Raw genomic sequence first — 24,174 nt, 5'->3', positions numbered from 1 at the left:
CCATAATGAAGATTTGTTTATTAACAAACCTTTCCCTATTATTTTACCTCTCTGTCTTCCAGGTGTGTTGTCCGTACTGGGGAATGGGATCCTGCTGTTTGTGGCCTATAGAAAGAAATCCTCTCTGAAGCCAGCAGAGTTCTTTGTCGTCAATCTGGCCATCAGTGACCTGAGCATGACTATAACTCTGTTTCCACTGGCCATTCCCTCAGCCTACGCTCACATGTGAGTGACTTTTGAGGTGCTAACCAGGGATCTTTTTCAGTACGTTAAATCAGGCTGGAGTTAAGAAATTTGCATGTACTTATCATAAAAATGGATGTCATATTATTTTAGATTTATAATGATGCATTTTGAAACCGTCTTTTTTGGGGTGATTTGATCAAATGTAATTGAGTGCACCAATTTAAAATTACCAACATCATTTATCACTAACAATATTTTTTATGTAGATATAATTAGTCTTCTGGATTAATTATTTTTTAATAATCAACCATTTTCAGATCAGAAACAGTATTTGTTTAAATAGATCAGCCGACCAAGCTCTTTAAAAAAGTATACAAATTTCAACCACTTAAACATAACCCTAACTCTAACCCTGAGCTCTGGGATTTGGGAACCCCATTTTGTTTCATTCATTTCAAAACCAGTGATTATGTGTATTTGGGATCGTTGTTCTACTGAAACACAAAAAGAAGGAACGGAAAAAAAGCATGAAAGAACAGGGTTAGAAAATGGAAGGAAACAGTGAAGAACAATGTAAACTGACGAGCTAAAATACAGAGGAAGTGGTGAACGTGAATAACCACACAGAAGAACTCTCCATCCATTATCTTTACGCGCTTATCCTTGCTGGGTCTCGGGGGGCCTGGAGCCTATCTCCATCGGTCATTGGGCAGGCAAACCCTGGACAGGTTGCCACACACCAGAATAACAAATTACTGTAGAGGCAGAAGGGGAAAAAGCTGAAGGACAGTGCAGGTGATGAGAGCCAGGTGACAAGGACCAGTTTTGAAGGGGAGAAAAAAGGCCAGCTGAAGTAAGGTTATTATATAACAGAGAACTTCAACTGGGACCACAGAAGTAAAAATCAAACTTTTGTCAGAGAACAAAACTCAAAGCAATACGTGAAAATAAATAAACTAATACAAAGAAATTAACTAATAAGACAGGATTTTAAAAAGTTAAACAACTGATCAAAACAGAATCCAAATGAAAAAACAACTCTAACACCAATGAGTCATAATTATTTGACCCTTAGTATCTCTCCATTTTTCCATCTATTCATGTACCTATTAATCCATTGTCAGAGTTGGTGGTTTTGGAGCTAAAACAGACATTTTCCATGTGTGATTATCACAATTCAAACAGCCTGATTCCCACAGTTCAGAGGTCGATGCTTTCTCTTGCATCCATAGGCATCAATAGAATGAGCTTAATTTCATAAACTGCAGAAAAAAATTCAGTAAATGAAAATCTTCATTGATATTATCCAGTACTGGAAAGTACTTAAATTTTTACTCATTTCTTGATAAGAGTTTATGCTTTATAGTCACTGTCCAGTCGGTGTAAAATAAAATTACACTCAGTTACAAAGTCTAAACCTATTGAATTAAGCATTTTACTTAACATAACTGTTTTTGCCAAAGAGACACAAGGATCAAAATAATACAAAAAAACTAGTTGGCATTCAAGTAGAGCAACAGTGTATCTCCATCTTTTAAGGTGACTATCATCCCTATTCTTTAAAAAACACTGTCCAGCATGTTTTTCTCCAACAAACCATAATTGAAACAACTGAAGTTTTCCAGGATTAAATGCACTGAAGAAGAAGACATTTAAAACAAGAAGTGCAGTTTGCCTCAATGGTCAGTGAAAGACAGTGTTTTGCAAATTGATCAAATTAAATTAATTTGCCATAATTAATTTATTTTGAATTGCAGTTGCAATTCAACAGTAAGACCAAAACCAGCTGCCAAGGTACTCCAAGAGCCTTTTAAGTGGTTTAAACTGCTAGCCACAAGACCTGTTTGATAGAATGGCACCAACTTATAGATTCACAACACAGTTGTGTTTAGCATAAAAAAAACTAAAACCGTCACAAGAATTGCAATTTTTATTATCCATATGTTTCCCACTTCAGCTGGTGACCTTCTCCAATATCTTCATCTGATCCTCTGAGGATCTTTGGATGTAAGGTGTCAAAGCAACCAGTGTTGAGTCAAAGTGTGTCGCTTTCTGCCTGCCGTCACTTGTGACCAGTAGAATGGCATTACATTTATTGCCTCTCTCTTGTTGTCTAAAAATGTTTCCAGAGAGAGTTTGCACATAAATATTTGTTTAACCAAGATGTTATTCAGTGACATATTCTCTTTTCTGCTTTTCTTTCTTTTCAGGTGGTTATTTAACCTGACAACCTGCACTGTCTATGCCTTTTGTGGTGTTTTGTTTGGCCTGTGCAGTCTGTCCAATCTCACGGTGCTCTCTTGTGTTTGTTGGCTCAAGGTCTGCTGTCCAAACTATGGTAATCAAAGCATTTTTTATATTGTTTATTATTATTCCATGCAAAAACCAACCATAATCACAGATTATGGTTGGTTTAACACAATATAAAGTGTGATCATCAGTTTGTTTTAAAGATGGAAATGATAGAATAGAACACATAAAATTGACAGACATTAGAAGTTTTTATTATAATTTTGGGCAAAAAATATGTCATGTAAAATTATTATTATTGCTTTGCACTTTGAGCGAAACTTCGCTTATCCTTATCATATGGTGAATGTTGCTGCAAGAGGACAAGGTCTTCTGTTTTCAGTCTGAAGTGCCAAGAAGTCCAGGGACAGCTCAGCTCATTTGCTTTCTTGGGTTTTCTGTCTTTAATCTTCCTCTTGACAGTACTTTACAATCTCTGTTTGGGGTTTAGGTGAGGCGTGTTTCGAGCACAGTAACACCATGATTTTATTTCCAGTTAGCTTTCCATTAATTTGGTAAGATGGAGCACTCTGTGAACAGTTTTGTTTTCAATGTTCTTTGTGGCTTTTCCTCCTGTTGGAGGGTGTCAATGACTGCAACATAGCTGCCAAATCAGAAGTTTCCCCTATTGTGTTCCCCATAGCATTTCAATATTACACATCCCTTTAATTAGTTGCATATATTTGTTTATTTCACAAGAGATACACATTAATATGTGCATTACAAGTCTATGTGAGTTTCATTTTAACTAAAATATTTTGAATAAAATAGGTTAACTTATTGACAATATGTATTGACAGATACTATTACATGGAACAGCATGCAAAATTCATAATGGAAGACTCTGACCTGACTGGGATATGAACCCATGACATTTTTGCTGTGAACCAACAGAGGCTCACAACCTCTGTTTTTATATGTAAAAAAATACATATAAAAAATTTGTTGCATAAATTAATATTGTTTTCTAGACAACAAAGGGCACAGTGTTAATAGTTTGCATAAAATATACTTATAATAGTGTGACCTGAAATACTTTGCTTTCAGACCTTCAGTGTTGTTTCTTTGGGTTTATCTTTTATGCAAAAAAAGATCCAGAATATAAAATTCCTATAACAACGCTTTCACTGTTTGTTGGAATAAAACTTGGATTTTTTAGTTCGCATAGACATGCTGTGATGGTAAATTATCTAAGTAGTGGATTTTCCAAATGCACAATTCATTCGTTTGCCCCTTTAATTATTCAGCTTTTATTTGCATGATTACATCTTTCTGAGTCTAATCTTTCAGCAGCACAAACAGTTGACATATTTTTGTAAAACTCTGTAGGGACTTCCAAGCACACTTCCAAAGGCTATCCATGTTTCTATGTCAGATTTTCCAAGAGACTAACTCAGAGTCATTTTTTATGACTCATCAGCTTTTTTCCAAATTGCTCATTATACCTTTCCACCAGCATTTCAGGTTTATTTGAGGAGCTGCGATGGTTTGTTATTGCAAGCCTTTATTCACTAATCATGATGGACACTTGAAACATGGATAATCATTTAACCTAAACTGTGTATAATCTAATTTCACTTACTAAAGTATATGAAGTATGTAAACAAATTGCATATATTTAAACACTGTCATTCATACTTTTGTGAATGACAGGAATTTGGCAGGAATATTTAATCCTGAATAAGATCCAGCTAGATTGTCTCCAGCCATAACTTAGTTTAAAAGTAATTGAATAAAACCACTTCTCTGTCTCAGGCTCTTGTCATTGTATTGTCCAACTCTCTATAATGCTGCTTTATAATTCCCATCTCTCTAATCTAATATAGCTAAAAGGTCTGTTTTTCCTTTCTGTCAAAGAGTAGAGAACAGAAAGAGTTTCTAACATTCTGTAAAATAGCTGTGATAACTCAGAGTAGATTTTTATGGGCCTGGTCTGTTAATAATAAAGAAGAGTTCATGCACAAGAATCCAAAACTCCATCTAAACTTGGAGGATATTTTTATTGTGCTTGGAGTCACTCTGTCAGGAGAATAGTTGTCTCGCAACTGGAAGGTTGTTTGATCCCAACTTCCTCCCATCACATCAATGTGTCCCTGGGCAAGGCACTTAGCCCCAAATTGCCAACTGCTTTGTGCATTGGTGTATAAATGTGAATGTGGCTTTAGTATAAGTCAGTCAGTATGTAAGTAAGCACTATATGGTCCATTTATTAGGATCCATTTAACATGAAAGGTCTAACAATATAGCCATCCTGGATTAAAGTAACATTTGGTAAAAACTGAGAATCCAACTTTTTTTTTTTTTTTTTTTAAACTTGTGTTTTACACAATTAATTAATCAGTGTCGAATAACTAATTCCAGGTTTGACTAGTCCATGTATTGTTTCTTTGGTTAGTATTAAATTCTAAGGCATCATAATATTTTGTTGTAGTAGTAATAAAATGACTATAAAACCTGTTTATAAAAAATCCTTAATATTTGTGCAAATACATCTGTCAGAGCCAACAGTATAAGCCGCACAATAAAAGTTATTGCTAAATAAAAACAACTTATCCTTTACTAAACAGAATACTTAAATACACCAAATATATTAAGTTGTGTGATTGCACCACTAAATAGTACATAATAATGTTCATTAATATTTCCAAATATACTATTGTTATTGCTTGAAGCCCACATTCAATTAAAGTTTATTAGGTATCAACTAATAAATTATTAATATCACAATATTTACATATCCTAATAATAGTAAATGAGATCATGATTGTCAATTCCTGTCTTAATGCTATAAAGCATAGAAAATGCTAAATTGTTATCTTTTCAGACACACACACACACCCACACACAAAAAAATCATTAATCTCAGGCTGTGCTATTTCAAATCTCTGTTCTGTAAATGAACAGGTCCAGTTTTAACCACTAAATGTTCCAGTTTTAGTTTCTGCTTATCACACCAGATGTTGTGTTATTCTGGTGATGCTTATAAGTTGTTAGACTTTGATGCTTAAAAATTGTCACAGCTTGTCTGTTATTCTGTCCCTTTTTTATATTCCTGCTGGGGTCCCAAAAATCTACCAGGCAAATTGAGTGGCAGCAGCTCTTTCGCTGTTTATGTAACCGAGTCCTGGTGTTGAGTCTGACATGCAGTCTTTAGTAGCTGACTCCATGCTACTTAAGCAACTCACCTATATATCCAGGGGGACATAATAACACCTTGCACTTTTTGCAGCAGGGCAGAGCTTTTTTGGGACATGCTGTACTTCATGATAAATTATATCATCGCATTTCAATAGGCCAGCTATGCTTGGAACCAGGGCAGAGAAATCTTAGATGGACACAATTAAATAGAAGTTCCTAAGTTATTATTCAATATATTTGTTAAATTGGGGAATCTAATTAAAATTTCAATTGTACGTATATATGACTTTTTTTTTAATTTGTTGCTGCTGTCTCAAAAAACTAAAACACAAACATCTGATTGGTTAACCTGCACCAAAACTCAGCCTGTTTAAAGTTCACATTATTGATGAGCAACCATTTATAAATAATAAAAGTAGATTAGTTATAAATCTGCAATTTATTAAGGATTCTTGACTTAGAGTAGGTTTCTCAGTTAAAGGTTTTAATACAGCAACCCTGAATCCCTATCTGTTTACTAAGGATGGGTTATTCATATCAATCAATCAATCAATCAATCAATCAATCAACTGATTGATTGATACTTATACTTTAAACTGCAACAAGGCAGTTTAAAGTGCTTTACATCACAAAAACACAAAAATACAAAGTCATAAAAGACACCAACAATCAACAATTGAGAAAGCCAGTAAACATTTTACATTTTGTCAAGTGCCATCATCAGATATGGTGGTCAATGTTTCATTTATTATGTCTCAAAAGGAACTCTAAACAAGTGGGTTTTTAGTCTAGTTTTAAAGGAACTCAGTGTTTCAGCTGTTTTGCAGTTTCCTGGAAGTTTGATCCAGATTTGTGGTGCATAGAACCTGAATTCTGCTTCTCCATGTTTGTTTCTGTGGATGCAGAGCAGACCAGAACCAAAAGACATGTGGGGTCTGGAAGGTTGATACAGCAGCAGCAGATCTTTTATGTATTGTGGTGCTAAGCCTTCAGTGATTTATAAACTAACAACAGAATTTTAAAGTTTATTCTCTGAGCTACAGGGAGCCAGTGTAGGGACTTTAAAACTGGGGCAATGTGGTCTATCTTCCTGGGGAATAATTTGATTGCTATGTGGTCTTTTGATTAGCTTTTGATTAGGCTAATATTTTTGATATCCCAGAAAGCTAAATTGGATCAAAGCAATCTAAGCACATGTCTGTATTTCAGTGGTTTTATGATACTGGCCCTCCACCCAAAACATTATAACTAACTGAGATAGAGATGTTTCTGTTCATATTCCTCACACATTTATGCCAGTCTGTTTGCACCACAGGGGTTCGCTGAAGAGGGAAATTTTGAACATAATTTATTAGTTTGCATTATCAGTGCTTGACAGACACTGGATATCGCTTGACAAAATATAATTACTGCAGCAAAAACCTGCATTGGTTTGAGAAGATACAAAAATCTAGAGACACAGACCTAACTGCAATGATGCAACAGAATGTAAGTTTTTAGATCTCATATTGTGAACAATTTGTTGTTGTCAAAACAGATTCAATTTCACCTCGTCTTTCTGCAACTCGACATAATTACAATAGAGTGAAATATGCTTTCTGCCCTCAATCAGGTTTAACTTTTGCTCACTATAATTGAAGTCTGTGTTTTCAAAGAGCTCCTCTTGCTTAGTTGCAGGTAAACACGGTCTATAACGAAGTGTGTAAAACACAAAAGACATCGAGCCTTATAAATAGTGTCTGAAGTGCAAATGAGCTCCAATTATTCCACTTTTATGAGACTTCAGGCCAAAGAACCCTGTGCCATCCTGCTGCCTCTAAGTTATGTTTAGTTAAAAATTTATAACACATCTTATTTAGGGTAATATTGAAATAAATGACCTTCATGACAAAACCACAAAAACACACGCTTTAACACAAAATAATAGTAAACAAATATATCTTCTCTTAAGCGCATTTCAATGTAAAAAAAAAAAAATCAAGTATTTATTTAATTAACGCAAACATGGAAGATGTCTTTTAAATAGAATGAACATAACAGGGCATTTTCTTCTTTATTTTGCTCTTCCTTTGATACTATTATTATTTGATTTCCTTCATTATTTTAATTTCTTTTACTTATATGTACTTATTTGTTGCTATCTTTTTTGTAGTAGTAATTTTGATTTGTCATCTTGCCGATATTGGAGTCGATATGTTGATATGTGTAGATAAGAGGACAGCACTGCTGGATCTTTAGACAGAAAAAAACAAAGAAAAACTACAACCTTCCACTAATTTTTATGTGTCCATTTCACATTTTTCAGCATAGGCTGTCAAAATGGCTAAATTAATAAAAGGACTAAATAAAACATCACTGTTACAAATGCAGTCCAAATATGTTTTCATCCTATGACAATCCAGATGATTCTAACTTCAAACCAATAATTATCTGAGTTTGTCATAAGAGCTTCTTTCATCTCTCTAATATAATGTTTCGCCAAATATATATCTAAATGTTTATTGCAATGTTAATCTGAGAAAACAAAGACTACTGGCACTATCTAATAATTTTTACTTGCTAGCATTTCAATATTGCAATTAGAAGAATAAAAAAGATTGAGACATCATCGCTGAAAATGTTGGAGCAAAAATGTGTGGATTTTTCTCTGAACTGGTATTCAGTTCAGTTTGAAAAGAGATTAAGCCTTGATGTGTCACTTGGATAGTTGGAGTTTTGTTCTCTGGAGTAATGCTCCACCACAGATAAAAAGCTATCCATCTGTAAAGGCTATACCCTTTCCACAAGTCCACACAGCTCAGCGAGGGCCACTGGGTGTAATCGCCTCCCCCACCCTCAGCTTGAAGAGTAAGAGGGGTTGACTTCCTGCTGAAGAGGCTGTGTGGTGCCAGATAAGACTGTCCGTGTTCTCCTTTTCATTGAATGTGCTCTGAAAAAGCCCTTGCCTAAATCAATTATAGCAGAATGCGGTGAGGGCTGTTGCAGTATTTCTTACAGAGCCTCTTACTCAAACTCGGGCACGAGCGCTGCAGCAAAAATTCTGCACAACTTCTCATATAACATTAAGGAAAATTAGGTGCAAACGCTTAAAGTGGACACTGCAGAATCTGAGCATGTGGTTTCATGTTACCAAAAAATAGACCTTCATAAAAACTGTGTTGAAAATATCTTGCTTTGTTTGGCTCGTGTTCTGCCAGACTTAGAATTTCTCTATTTTACTGAATGCTTTGCAAGCTGAATAAACAGTACCATTACAAACAAACTACATCAGAAAAGCACTGAAAGAACTTGACTACTCCGTGATTATTGTTGGTTTTAATCACCCACTTAAAGTTTATAACTTCATCACTTCAAAAACCACATTTTGTAGCCCCAGTTTAAGGTCTTTGAACAGCTAAAACAAATATTAGACAATCAGTTGGATGTAGCTGTAATTATTGTGAATTGTTTGTACGTCTAGAGTATTTTAAAGAGTACTTTAAACTTGTTCTTTTTACCTTCAAGTGATTTTCAAATCACATCTACCCACATTAGGTAAACTCACATTTGTATATACCATTATTCACCACACATATGATGCCATATGTGGGCTGAAAAACCTTTCAAAATTGAAAAAAATATACTTTAGTTGGAATAAAAATGTATTCGCCGTATCAAACTACCACTTGAATAAATGCTGTTTCACACTTTTACCACATTTTGTGTCTTTAATAGCCATTGATTTATCCGCCATCTCCCGTTACAGGTAACAAATTCTCATACTGCCATGCCTCCCTACTCGTCGCGGGCATCTGGTGCTACGCCGGAGTGTTTGCCGTGGGTCCACTGTCAGGTTGGGGAGAATATGGGGCTGAACCTTATGGGACTGCGTGCTGCATCAACTGGCACGCTCCCAACCACAGTTCTGCAGCGATGAGCTACATCATCTGTCTCTTCTTCTTCTGCTACATTGTTCCCTGTACTGTTATATTTCTGTCCTACATCTTCATCTTGGTGACAGTGCGAGGCTCTCGGCAGGCCGTGCAGCAGCACATGTCTCCTCAGAACAAGATCACCAATGCACACGCACTTATAGTTAAGGTAACTCCATAAGCTTACTTTTTTAGAAACACTTATTTTGTCTTAATTAGCTTTTTTTCCCATGAGGAATGTCTTTTAAGTATCATCATGTTTACTTTTCAGCTTTCCGTGGCAGTTTGCATTGGTTTCCTCACAGCTTGGAGTCCATATGCGGTTGTTTCCATGTGGGCAGCCTTTGGGAAAGCAACAGATGTACCACCAATGGCTTTTGCTTTGGCAGCCATTTTTGCCAAGTCCTCCACCCTTTACAATCCCATTGTCTATCTGGTCTTCAAGCCCAATTTCCGCAAGTCTCTGTGTCGGGATGTAGCTCACTGCAGAAGCACATTCTGCAGATGTTTTTGTCAACACAGCTCTGCACAGAAGGGAACTTGCAGGCAATCTCATCACATTGACGAGTGCAACTCTACAAGGTTGTCTAACGGACTGCCAGAGAACCACCGGACCTGCAGACATTGTCCTTGCACTGAAACAGTCTCCGGTGCCAAGGAAAATTTCACAGATTACAGTCCTCAACAGACTGCCAGAATACTGAAAGGATCTGTGCAAACCGAGGTCGCTGTCAGTCAGCTCTCCAATGAGCTGCAGAGTGACTTTCTTTAAAGAGAGAAAAACGCCGCCTCAAAGACAAAAGCTGCCACAAGAAACCAGCAACAAAAAACTGCAAGACGTTGGATTAAAAAGAAAAAGGCTAGTTGCAATTTCAGGAATAGTCACAGGCTCAAGACGTACTTACTGATGAAAAAGACTATTATTCAGTATTATTCTTGAGTTTGAAGCTTGTTCTATGCCTCAAATATTTAATACTGCCAATACAAATAAATTATATAAAAAAAATAAATAAATCAAGATTTGATCATGCAGTTAGATGCAAATACAGTAAAATAAGCAAGCCAACCAGTTCAGATGATTTGTCAGGTCAAAGTTACAAGCATCAACTATTTTATTGCTCTGAACAATCAACATCTAGGAAACAAGACTGAAGAGTAAAAATGCAAAATCAATTTACGCTGGATTTAGAGGGAGGAACTGATACTGAAACTGACTACTCCCTAATCAACCCTTTATGTGTTTTTACAAGTACTGTACATTATGAGATATTTGTATTTATTAATGCATGCCTCAAACTGAAGGACAACAGGGTTGCTGCTCATATCTAAAAGTAAGTAAATATTGTGTCCCGATTGCTGTGGGAGAACAACGTTTTAGAGGCCTCAATTAATTTGCCTACAATTTGCCGAACTTGAGGTTCACCTTTTAAAAATAGGTTCATCAGTTAAATAAATATTATAATTTGTGAAATAAAATTAGATCTTCTGGCACCAAAGCCAGGAAAAATGCATAATGAATGGATTACCCAATTAGTTGTCTCATTCTAAAAAAAAAAAAAAAAAGAAAATCACAAAAGTAATTAAACTAACAGGCTTGTGCAGATTTTATAAATGTTTTTTTTGTTTTTCTTACATATTAGCACCTTTCCAACTGACAGAAGAGAGATTCAAATGACAAAAGAAGTTTTGTACTAAAATAGGGTTAACTGTTGGTCAGACTGGGTCCATGATAGAGACAAGTTCAGGAGAAACAAAAGCACACCTAAAATATTTTTAGAATGGTGATTACAAGCACTACAATTTACAATTTAGCAATTTACAACTGAGAGGCACACTTCACAATAAGACTCATTCAACTCTGGGAATCCAAACTAGTTTTCTTCATAATCCGTAAGATGACTGGACATCCTCATGCTGCTTGTGTGTTAAACATCTAAACAGAAGGCACATTCAAGCATCTGAACATTGCACTTAAGATGAACCAGGCTTGTGAAAATCCACAATTCTCTTCTTGATATTGTACTTGCGTTATTTCTTTTGAATTCGTCCTTATTCATGAAGTGAATGAAGTTGTTTGTTTGAGATGCTACCTCAAAATAAAATTACAATTGAACCCTCCAATTAACTCTGCCATTAGTCAGTTAGCAAATGAAAATAATTTTATCCATTCTAACTGAGCTAGAACGGGTTTTGCTGTTTAGTCTTCATCACTCACAAGATCAGCAAAAAAATAATAAATCCACATTCATAATGTGTAATTACTTTGAGAAAAAAAATATTTCTGTTATTTTCCCCTTGAGAAAAAAAAAATTACATTCAAGAGGGTGCTGGTTGATTTAATTAATACAAAACAGGAGAAAACGTCTATGCTTGTGCATGAATATGGATATATTGTCTTCACTGCTTCTCTTGCCAACTATTAAAAAAAAAGTTGGTAACATGAGACATAAAAGGCTGACTCAGCAGATACCAACATTATCCGAATAAAAGTGCTCACTGAGCATGGCTGAGCACTGTCTGCCTAACAGGCAGTTTTGTTCTTTTCTCCTGGCAGCAAAGGTCATCAACGGAAGTCAAAAAAGACATGCAATGTACAAGATGAATTAGATCTGCTTGAGTGTGTGTTTTTGTTGACTGGCGTAGCTTCTGTGATATCTTTACTCATTATGCAGGGAAGGCTCCGGCTCTTTCTAGTTTTCACAAATTACCTGACAACAGAAGCAGCTCATATTTGATGTTTGCTGTTTCACATGATCACCTTATATTCTGCTTGAGGTGACATAACAATCAAGTGACATGTTGCAGGTAATCTCGTGAAATGATCTCAACTCCCTAATGACTCAGTAAGAGGTGAAATCTAACAAATTCAACAATAAAATAAAATTAAAAAGAAAAAGAAAAAATCAGCAGTAAAAATACACCGCCCTCTGGCTGCTTTATATTTTTATTTTTATAGTTTTTACATTTAGCCATGGGTTTGCGAGAGGCCTGTTATTGAAGGGCTACTGTCTAGCTAAGGCTATGACTACACATAGCCTGGGGTACATACTCAACACATACATAGAAAATACAACAAACCTATCCCTAAGTTACTTTTTGAGAAATAAAGTGGAGAGCATGTTCAACCCACAGAAAAATGGTAGTGGGAAAAAAATCCTAAGAATCCAAGAAAACTGCTCTGTTTGTATTTGCCATCCCGTTTCCTATTAGTCCAAATTAACTCAGCTGGTTTAGTGCAAGTTGATGGTGTATAAGAAGGATTTTCATTACCGAGGTAAAGACCCATGCAAAAGGCTCTATAAGATTGCTTACAGAGGTATTATTAAACTTAGAAATTTGCCAGTGACCACAGTCCATGACACTGAAGAGGAAACAATAAAACTTCAACATAAACCAATCTTAACCAAGTGTTCCTCACTAGATTTCTGACAAAGAAGTCAACAAACTAATCAGAAGAGTTCAAAATAATCAGGTGCTGAAGGGCAATCATGAAGAGCTTCAGAGAGATCTGGAATTAGCAAGTACAGTTTTTCTCTTTAAGTAATTCACTAAATCACAAAGATTTCTTTGCACAGCTACTGCACAAGACTCCCCCTCAAGAAAAAGTTTTTTTTTAAAGCTGTTAAGGGTTTGCTCTAAACCTTTTATACAACCCGTGAAACAGTGGGTTAATCTAGCCTTGTTGGTTGAGAAAAAAATTAAAGTCTTTGAATGTAATTGTTTTTGTCACCATGTTGGAAGGAGAAAACGCATAACACCTCACGCCAAAAACACCATACAAAAGGTGAAACTTGACGGGAGCATCATTTCCTTGGATTATTTCAATTTTACCACTTGATGTGATTGAATGATCTGGCTTTAAAAAGTACATATGTATATAAGACAATGATTCCAAAAACATAAAGACACAATAATTGGGTTAAGAGAACAAAATCAAGGTTGTTAAAATGTCCCAGTTAATCTCTTGCTTAAAGGGAGTGTATTATGCAAAATCAACTGTTTAGAGCTTTATATGATGTTACAATGTCATTCCCTCATCAAACACATAACCAGACTGTTGCTCATTTATGCATGTCTAAGAAAACCTTGAATCTCGAGTGGCAGCCAATTGGCGGAGCCTTAACGCCTGCTCATGCAATGCGCTTGTTCTTTTAGTTCTTCCCCCAAAGCTCCACCCTGGAGTTTCAGTCCACAGCTGAGCTCCACGGCTCCACCAGACTAGCGATGGCAGTGAACAGCGAGCACCTGGTGGAACTGTGAGTCTGCTGAACTAATCACACAAACTACAATGTTCTTAAGTATGGCTGTAAACAGCATCAATGGACGGCATGGGGAAGCTTTCTTTGGATGACGTACTGAAAGGGGGGTTCTTAAAGGAACAGAGGCAAATTTCAAGGTGTCAGAATCGGCTTTGACATGAAGTCAAATTTCTGAAGTTGTTCTCAAATTATTTTTAATATATTCAGAATTTTTATAACAATTGAATGTAACTGATTGTGCCATAAAGTGGCTCTACGTGTCTGAAAAATATATAATACCCCCCATTTAAATTAAATTTGAAAATCTTGTGAAAGAACTGAATCAAGCAGTTTAGACACGTTTCTCTGAACCTGAAAGATTTGGAGACAGTTGGTTTTGAAAAATCGGTTGCATCACAATAATGCATGTTACTGGTTTCACCATAAAAAAACAGATCTCATCATGATGCACTTTTCTAATTATAACAAAATAAGTAAGGTGTTTAATCCCAATTCTTTATATAACTCCACTTACTTTTTTGACTTTTTGATTTGTTTGTTTCTGAGTAACTTGGGTTGTGACTGATATATGGTCAATAGGAACATTAGAGACTGGGAAAAACAATGCATGAAATTCATCTTTCTGTAGGTGTTTGTCCATTTATTTGGACACTGAAATGTAACTATAAGTACAAATTTCTGGTAACTCAAAATGTTCATTTCTACCTCTTTACTTTCAAAGTGGAGGACATAGACTAATGCTGCTATGACAACTTTTAAAAGTTGTTATAGTGTGTCTTAAAACAAAATAAACAGATGTGCTGAAAGTGTTTTTGTTATATTTTATGACTATATATTTTTAACAACTTTTCAGTGAATCTAATTCACAGTAAAGCCTATGATTTTTTTCTATCAGTAAATACGGTTGATGATTGTAGTGGTTTTAGTAAAACATGTCCACAAACATAACCTTTAGTAGCATAACATGGACCTACCCTAACATAAATTATTGCTGCATCCAAAAGTAGACTTGGAGCAACACTCTGCAACTCTTTACATTAGAAACAACTGTGTTTTGTATGAATGCCTACTTCAAACCCTCAATGTGGCATATCCCCAGGCAGGCTTTTGCTTCCTAACCCCTTAACTAAAGTCAATATACTTAGTCATAAGTTTGTGAATGCTATGTTAAAAGAAACTGTGACAGAAGAATAAAGGCCAACGAGCATCTGTGGTCTTTAAACCAAACGAGTTTATTCTATGAGTTTTCTACTGACAGCAGAGACTTGTGGGGCTTGAGTGTGAATCCTTTAACACTGAGCTGTGAGATAAAGTGAACGATGCCTCAGGCTGTCTGTAGCCTGAGTTTATTTCACCTGACACGTGTAGCTTCATGTGAAAATCTTGTATTCGTAAAAACGTTTTTAAAAAAGAAGAAAAAAGAAACACCATTTGCAAAGTGAAGTTTTTCTAAAGCTTTTATAAAGATGCTGCTGAAAGTCCATTCATCTACAGCTTTTACTTTTACTACATTGCATATTGATCAACTCCTACATGTGCAGGGTGGCATCTCATTACTTTATCTTGTTCTGTAACCTTCAGAATAAAGTGGATAAAAAAAGAATAATTAAAGCGTGGCTTGGTATGGTATTCATTTCCAGAAAAAAAAAAAAAAAAAAACTTAATGATTGTACTTCTGTGATGTTTTCACACCGATGGTGGTTTGTTTGTTGCTAGGACATTACAAAAGAAGGAAACGATTGTTAAGACTTGAGGATCAATGAAGACATTTAAAGGTAAGTCTGCAGCAACCAAAGGTTACAGTCACTTTCAGACTCTCCGTCAAAGACAAAATGCTGTTTTCAACGCTCATATTTTTCTACCAATATGCAGATGAACATGAGAAGAATATACATATCAGAGACTCGGCTTCAAGCCATGAGCTGAGATGGTTTGTTTGGCCCTACATTTTGTGGGCAAAGATGGACACTGAAACCAGGAAATGCAACTGTGAAAATCTGCTTCTGATGTCTCTTTTCTACTGTTTTCTTCTTCAATATTAAATGCTACAACTCCCTTTGTGTTTATTCTGCATCATGAGCCATTCCCTCCTGGGTCATGTACACTGGCTTTACTCATAAAGATAATATAGTGTACATACTGTATAGGGCTGCATGTGTGAATATAAGTGTGTATATACAGTATGTGTTTGTAAAGATGCCATCTATAGATAAAATACCATTCATGAATATCAGCCAAATTGTATAAATAAGAAGAAAAATGTCTCTTCCAGTGTCTTGAAATGGGGATGAAGGTTTTTTATTTATTTTTATGTAGTTTGAGCTTTAGCAGAGTCACATTCAAAGTGTTTCCATAAATGTCTGTCATTAAGAGATTGTGGTGCGTGTAAGCTGTCGGATTAGTAGGTTTGTTCTCTGCAGCTGGGTCTATTTTACTTAAGCTTGTCTAAAATTTCCATGAGACTGCTAAGACGATGCCTCCATAAATGGAGCCAAATGGCATATTTGTATAAGACTCTCTGTCGGACAAGTCTTACATAAATATGCCGTAATTGGTCAGTTCCAAAGCTTTTGGTATGCCCAACCCATTGTTACACATCAGGTGCCCACATGTTGTAGTGTAAATGTACTATATTGAGATAGAAACACTTCTAAATAACACAAGCAATGCTACAGATGTCATTGTCTTTTATTGGGATTTTAAGTGACATACAAACACTAAACAGTGTCTGATTCTGAATTAAAAGGAACATGATGATGTGTGGCTTGCATTTTAATTTCGCCTCACTGAGTTTTTACTAGAATTATATCCATTACAGGGCCTCACTGTGGTACAGCAGTTCCCTCGAATACTGAGGCTGTCAGTCCATCTGTGGCTTGATTAAAAACAAAAGAAGCTTTCCTTCATGTCTTTGCCATTCTCTCTCTGCCCATTATTTGCCTGTAACTCTGTAAATGAATGCCACTAGTGCCACAATATACAGTATTTAGAAAATGTTATCAATTACAACTCTGTGCTTTTAAGAAATGTCTCTGTCAGCTTTCTCATCTAAAGATGATCATTTGCTACCATGAGTGTTTTTAGTTTTGTCACAGATTCTGAATTGATTTGGACTTTGTTTGAACCCTTAAAACATATACATAAATGTGCTTGGGTGTAATTATTTCCTTTGTAGCTCTGGCTGTTATTTTCCATCTTTTCAGCATCTTCTTTTCCAGGGCCATCTTGTATTTAGCTCCATCCATCTTCACACCAACTTTGACCAGCTCCCCTGTACCAGTTGTAGAAAAGCATCCTCACTAAGCTGCTAACCAAAGTACCTCCTTCACAATTGCTTGTATTTTACATGGCTTGGAGAAACAATTTACACACAACGTTTAGAGCTTTCTTTTAACAGCATCTTTCTTTTTGCTACTCTTCCATGAAGGCCATGGTGGAGCAATGCATTGCTAATACTTCCTGCTTCCTCTACCCTGCTTATATTGGGTCTCTTGGCAGCTTCTCTAAAAACCCTTAAAGGGGCCGGTTCTCGATTGGTTTGATATTCATTCCTTAGTTAACTATAGGGTGTGTTCACTGGTCTTCATAATGTTGTTTGTTCACCTTTGTTGATAAATAAAACTGTGAGGTAGAGGTGGGCGGATCAATCCATAATATCGATAAAAAAGTTGGTATCAGCTTCAGATCAATACTTGTGAGGTAAAATTGATACTTTAGTTTCAGATTCCCCCTTGAAATGTATTTTATTTTTGTATTTTAGTTTCTAAGCTTTACCAAGAAAAAATTTCCCCAAAAAAACATTTGATTTGTTCTCAAATTATAATTTTTTTGCACTTTATTTAGAAAAAAAAACACCTGTTCCGCGCTGTTTTTCTATTTCTGCTTATTGTGTTGATATGTTTTAAACATATTTTTAATCAACTTTGTTAAAATTAGTGCCTAGGTTTTAACAAAATAATTCAAAGGAAAAACCACAAAAACATCTAATGATGAGATGCTTGATGATGTAACAAAATTAAACGATAAAATATATTGGTATCAGTAGTGCTGTCTGTGATACAGGCCCTGTATTTACTTGGTATCAGCTTGACACCAAAATATGCAGCTTCGCACACCTTTACTGCGAAGCCTTCACAGAAAAGCCATAAATATTTAATAAAGCATTTAAGAAAAATATTTGTTTTATTAATGACATAGCTTTTGAAAGCATTTTGATTGCATTGCATATTTGTAGAGGTATCAGAATGCAGAGTGCTGAACATTAATGCATGCCACAACTTTTACCGTTTTTATTTGGAAATTTTTATTTTGTGCGGGTCAAAGACCTAAAATCCTCTGCAAAAATACATTAAGGTTTTAGTTGTAGCATGACAAAATCTGAAAGGGATGTTTGAAGACATTTGGAAAGCAGTGTTCCACAATATTCTTTGCACTAAGTCCATTAGAGTGACAATATTTATATGAGAAATACTGTATGTCTCTGTGCCACTGAATAACAATGGGAGATTTTTCTTGACTGTAGGTACGTAGTTTGAAACATACATTATCTGTAGCTGAATTTGAATTCAAAGAGCTTTCATTGTTAGGAAATCCAGGTAGCAAAAGTGCAAACATTTCTTTACACTTGCATGGATGAGCTGTTTACTGCACAGAAGCCTAATTACAGCAAAATCAGAGTGCTGATATAGCAGTGTTCATGGAGAGCCTCAGGCTCTGTGCAGCAGTCATTACTCCCTGCATTATGAATTCAGCTGTTTTCAGCAGTTCCCCTCAAGGCATCAAATCAATACTTTTGTTAAGCATGTTTTTCTTAACGTTGAGTCTTGTCTGGAAAGATGCGAGTATGAGATCGTGATAAACCCGATTCCCCTAGTTCCTTTCTGACTGTGAGATTCTGAATCAGCATATTTTGAAAAACTAAAGAGTTGTCTATTTTTCAATGTGTATGTACTCTAAGCACCTCTTTAGACTTGTGACAAATCCGAGATGATTGCTGTTTTTGAAAAAGAATAACTACCGAACGAAAGCAGAAACATGAAAATAGAAAGTCACATTTGGGAAAACAGAACAATTGGATGAGAAACAATTTGCTGTTGGGAGATTTTAGCTTTGCACATGTATTACGACAAAATAACACATCAGATGTTATGCAGACCTTCTTCCCCAATTTCAAAGACACAATCAAGGGTGAATGTGACACGTTGTGCATTTATGTCTGTTTATATAAAAACAATATTTATCTATATAGAGTTTAAAATGATCACTTTGCATTTAATAAATTATTATGATTGTTGTCAGTGGAGTTACAAATGCACTGTGAAAATGTTTACACCTATTTTTTGTTGAAATAAATATAAACGATTGTATGAAAAGTGTAAAATATATCCATCCAAGGGCAAATCGTTTGTTCTTGATTAGAATAAAAATGTTAAATAAAGACAATTGGGAAATTAATTTATGCAAATTCCTTCTTTTACTAAGAAAAGGCCTCAGTTGTAAGTAATGATGCTGAAGAGAAGATCTTGGGTGATCAGATATTTTATGTTTGACTATAATAATTATGGGCAGCTGCACACCTTTGTTGCTTAAATTTGATTTGATAATCAGCATAATTCAGTGGGAGGTTTATATCAATATCACCTGAAAAATTGTTTTCCACTCATTTGTGTTTCACTGGATGTGCACTAAAAGCTGAACATCATCATTTTAACAGTATGCAGATTAGAAGCTGATTTTATAATTATGTTCTCTGCTTGACTTGAAAAATATTAATCAGAATTTTGGTGTGGGTAAGGTAGGAGGGGGGCATCTTCCATAAAGGTTAGCTGTTAACCTGCTAGATTAAATAGTTCAACTGATCATGATCCCAACAGAGACATTTTTAAATTATCGGTATTGGAGTACCTGACTAAACTCAATGCCCAATATTTGTTGTTTTTCTGATTGCCTTTGTCAGCTGAATCCATAGAGTGACAGAGATCTGTGTGGTCTCAATTTTGCAAGGTGATTTATTTTTTAAATCACTGCCCGTTTTTATGTCCCAAAGAATTGTATAATGTGAACATTATTTTACTAATCCCACAAGAAGTTCTAATTTGTACTTTACCTCCCAAAAACGTTTGAACACAATTAACTAGAAATTATGTAAAACATGTTAAAATAAAAAAAAAAAACGAAAAACCTCAATAACTACGTAGATTTGAAGACTCCTGTTATAGGGACTGCAGATGCTGTAATTTCAGTAGGACAAATTCTCTGTATTAAAACAACTTTCGTTGTAGGTGTGACACATTTTATCTATTTTTCAGGACGCCCATCTCAAAGGAAAACAAAATCTTAATTTAGTGTCTCATTGTGCACCCTTGAGATAACCTTTTTCCTCGCTTTTTATTTCTCAACAGAGGGTCTTTGAAGTTTTCTTCAACTGCTGCGAGATTAGTTTGAACAATGCGAATGCAAGGAAGCAAGCTTGAAAGCAAGTGTCTCACACTAAATCCTGCAAGTTGGCAAGCCTCCTGCAGCCTTCAGATTGTTTATTTTTTTCTTGCTGAAAATTTTATTTAGCTTACTCCCTTTTTTCCTGAGCTTCACAGGCTTGAACAGTTGTCAGAACCTCGAGCCTCAGCAAGGTGTTCTGGACAGCACAGACATCTGAATCAAAATTTCCCAGAACTTAGTCATGCTTTGAACGTATACGAGTCAAAGACTGACTGAGAAATCAACTGAAACCACCAACATTACGTAACAGGCTTTAATTCAATATGCATGAAAAAAAGATATTCTGTTTTAAAGTTAATCTTTAATCTTCAGTTTAGTAACATCTCTGACCTTCCCACAACAGTAAACTCATTCGCACACTTTTTAGCAAAGTTTTTTTTTAGTGATTGGATACTGCTCTATGTACTGTACTTCCTCTTCCTATTTTGTCCTTGCATACCTGGCCTACTGCATTAATCCTCCAGATTTGGATGTAACTGGGCAAGTTGCACCATATGCAGACAGATGGGTGAGATCTGCCTGCTTCACCTTAACAAGATGTCCCTGCTGAACACCATCTGCCAAAATATTTTCACTCTGCCAGGTCTGCACCTGGGTGGGATGGATGGTAATGTGTGTAAGTGAACTGACTGCAGCACAGTGTCATAATCTGGCTGTCGTCAAATTATCAGTTGGTGCATTGCAGATCAAGTTTATTATAACCTGCCGCAAGAATCTAAGAATCAAAAACTTTGAATAAAAGTGTAAAACCTGACAAGAGATAAGAAGCACTAAAAACAGAATTGTATCTATTGTCAATTACCTAAATAAAAAAACAAAAGAGTGATCTACAGAGAGATTAGTAGCCTGAAGTTCACTCTGAGATATGTGTATCTTCACTACACCTGTATTGTATTATGAGTTTATGAAAATCAGCTGCTGGGAGAGCTGGCACTGTTAGTCGGGAACATATTTTTCCATCATTACTCGCTCAGCACCTTGTAACTCACTGGTTAATCATCAAACAAAGCAATTACTGAAGGTTTTCCTGTTCACTGTGGATTTATTATTCAACCTTCACCTCTGAGGTATTATTTCTAGTGTCACACAACTGCAGTGTATTTGTGTAATACAAACTTTCTTATTGTTGTTTTCTTAAGTCCTTACGTGAATTATCTTTTGTTCTCTTAGTTGTTGTTTTTGTCAATTTTTTATATAGTGGAACAACCCTTTTAATTTTGCATTTTCTGGTTACTTTCTCCAAAAAAGAAAAAAGAAAAAAAAAGTAAATGAATGAATGGGTTACCAGCACAGTCTGTCCAGGGGTATTTCTGTCAGAAACAAATACCCTGCTTCATCTCCTGGTTGAAGCTCAGGGGCCTGGTGGATTCAACTTGTTGTGAGAAAATAATCAGGAAGGATCTAGCAGGTTTTGCCACAAACACCTAACAAAATATTACTTTCTTATAAAACCAAGTCAACAAAATATTACTTTCTTATAAAAACAAGTCAGTAAAAGACTTCTACCTGCCACTGGTTTTGTTGGTTTAGGTTATTTTCCAAGTCCTGTTGAGATAGCTACTGAGTGAAATAAATGCATTTAGCAAATGCATTCACTTGTATAGTTCTGCTATAAACACTAAAATTATTAATACAATTTCATTGATAATTGGTTTGTTTATTAAATGAAATGGTGCAATGACATTGTTATCATATAATGAGCATTTTTTTCAGCACTTGGTTTAAAAAGAAGTTAAGTTTAATACATTTTTCAAATTGTAATACTATCATATACTGTATGTTGACATTATTTTTTCTGTAAAGTGAAGAATACATAAATGCCAGGGGAAAGGAAGCTTGTTTTCGTGTGGCCAAGTAAGAAATTACTTGGCAGATTTTTTAAAATAAAATACTTTGCATACAAACCACTTCATGTTTTTAATCAAATGATTAACCTTCTGCCTCTGCAGGTTTTCATTTCCTACTGACACACGGCTTTTTGTAAGAGCTATACTGGGACACTGAAAAATCCTAAATTTAGAAAGTGATCCATTCCTTTGGGCAGAAATGTAGCTCTTCTGTGACTGGTTTTTACATTTTGCTGACCTTGTACTCTCAGCTGACATTCCTCATGGTGGATTTAATAATCTAAGAAGTGCACATTTAACTGGATTAAACCCTTGAGGCATCTCAAAACAGAGACTCATGAACTCAAACAAATGTCTGAATGTTTACTTGTGTAACTCTTTTTGAGTGGACATAAATCTGTGACGTAAATCACCAGAGGACTGAAAGAGAGAGCTTGGAAAAATGACTGATGAAGGTACAGACTTCTTTGCTGGGAACTATGTATGGCTATGTCATTGATGAAATATTTTTTGTTTTTATCTTGTCACTTCACTTTATAATGTTGAGGGGTTTTTTCTACTGAATCCAGCAATTACTCAGTTTCTTTACATCCATGTATTTCTCCTTACTCTTCTCCCTAAACCTGTACACTTCAGTAGTTCAAATGAAACCTCACATGCATATCACATAATTAAATTATTTGTAAATAATCCTAACATACCTATTCTTATGTGTGAAATGCACAAGGAAAAAAAACTATCTTTGATCTACTGAACCAACCACTTAACTTTCTTGACCAAAGCTATTGAAAAGGCCTTCAGGTGACATTTAAAGTTAGTTATTTATTCATGAACTTTTCTGCTGAAACTACCTAAATGCAATGAGAATGAGGTTTATTTAGATGCAATAATCTAAATACATAGGACCATTGCTCTTTGAAGCAATAGAAATAAATCTAAATATTTAAGTGTTAAAATGGAATAGCACTGGAAAACATAGATCAATGCTTTTCCTCCATCCAAATTACCATCCCAGGCTTTTATATGTAGACTGAGCCAACATATTCATTTAAATGGTGAACAGACATTTTAATTTAAGCTAGTCGGTTGGTGCACTTTACTAGGAATTAATAGAGCACCCGGCAGCCAATCAGAACTGAGAATTCACTCAGACCAGAGTTGTGTATTAATAAATGAGTGAAATGAGCTCAGCACAGAGGTTAAGATTAATTAGTCAAATTATCAGCAAATGCCATTTCAGGAAAACATGACACAAGTTTAGAAAAAGAACTGTTAAGCATATTTTAATCAAGAGTTAAATATGTTGTACAGAGAGAAAATAAATTGTGAATGTAATTTTTCCTGTAGGAGCTTAGCGGTTAAAATAAGGTAATAACCGGCAAAGGTCAAACATAGTTTACGTAATGACACTGCAAAATCAACATCTACAAAGAATACATGGACCTGACTGCAATGACAAGAAATATTGGCTGAAGATATTTTTATGAGAACACTGTGACAATGCTGATGTTGAACAATATCAAAGATTTCTGTAGGCGCAACAAAATAAGACATTCCTGAAATACTTTAGAATTTGATGTCCTGGTGTGAAAAGTTGTATAAACTGATGGAAGCTTTACATAAATGTAAAATATTCTATGCACTGTAGAAATTAATTGCAGTGGATGTCTCCCTGAGGGCTGTTAGAAATAAAAATGGCTACACTCTGTTCCTGGAGTCAACTGAAATGAGAACATTTTGTTTCAAGTGACAAACTACTTTGCAGCTGCAAAGAAAATTATGCAGTTCATACAGAATGACATGACTTTATATATTTTTTTGAATAATTGAGTTTGCCCTCTCAGATGGTGTGAGCTGCTGAAAAGGGCAGTGGAAAACAGTTTTTCATGCTGTTGTTTGGTCCACTGAGACTATTACACATTTGGTTTTGTTTCAGTACCTTTATTGTATCTTTTTAGGTTTCCTGAATATGTACACAAGACTGTCACACTCTCTGGTGAATGGAGGGCACACATACAAGAACAAGCATGCTGAAGACAGGTAGAT

The 24,174-nt window shown here is 35.4% G+C and overlaps 1 protein-coding gene across 1 annotated transcript in view; it reads left to right on the top strand.

The window, feature by feature from the left end:
- Window positions 1-16,932, top strand: part of opn7b (opsin 7, group member b) — a 61,012-nt gene extending 44,080 nt beyond the window's left edge. Inside the window, exons 4-7 of the mRNA XM_028024781.1 lie at window positions 63-225; window positions 2,397-2,524; window positions 9,359-9,693; window positions 9,796-16,932. Coding sequence (XP_027880582.1) covers window positions 63-225; window positions 2,397-2,524; window positions 9,359-9,693; window positions 9,796-10,296 — 1,127 coding nt within the window. The 3' untranslated portion in view covers window positions 10,297-16,932. The remainder of the gene's footprint in view (window positions 1-62; window positions 226-2,396; window positions 2,525-9,358; window positions 9,694-9,795) is intronic.
- The last annotated feature ends 7,242 nt before the right edge of the window (window positions 16,933-24,174 follow it).

The sequence above is a fragment of the Xiphophorus couchianus genome, chromosome 1 (assembly GCF_001444195.1).
Source record: "Xiphophorus couchianus chromosome 1, X_couchianus-1.0, whole genome shotgun sequence".
NCBI lineage: Eukaryota > Metazoa > Chordata > Actinopteri > Cyprinodontiformes > Poeciliidae > Xiphophorus > Xiphophorus couchianus.
Note: the sequence above shows the minus strand (reverse complement) of the source record. Positions and strands in the feature narration are given on the sequence as shown.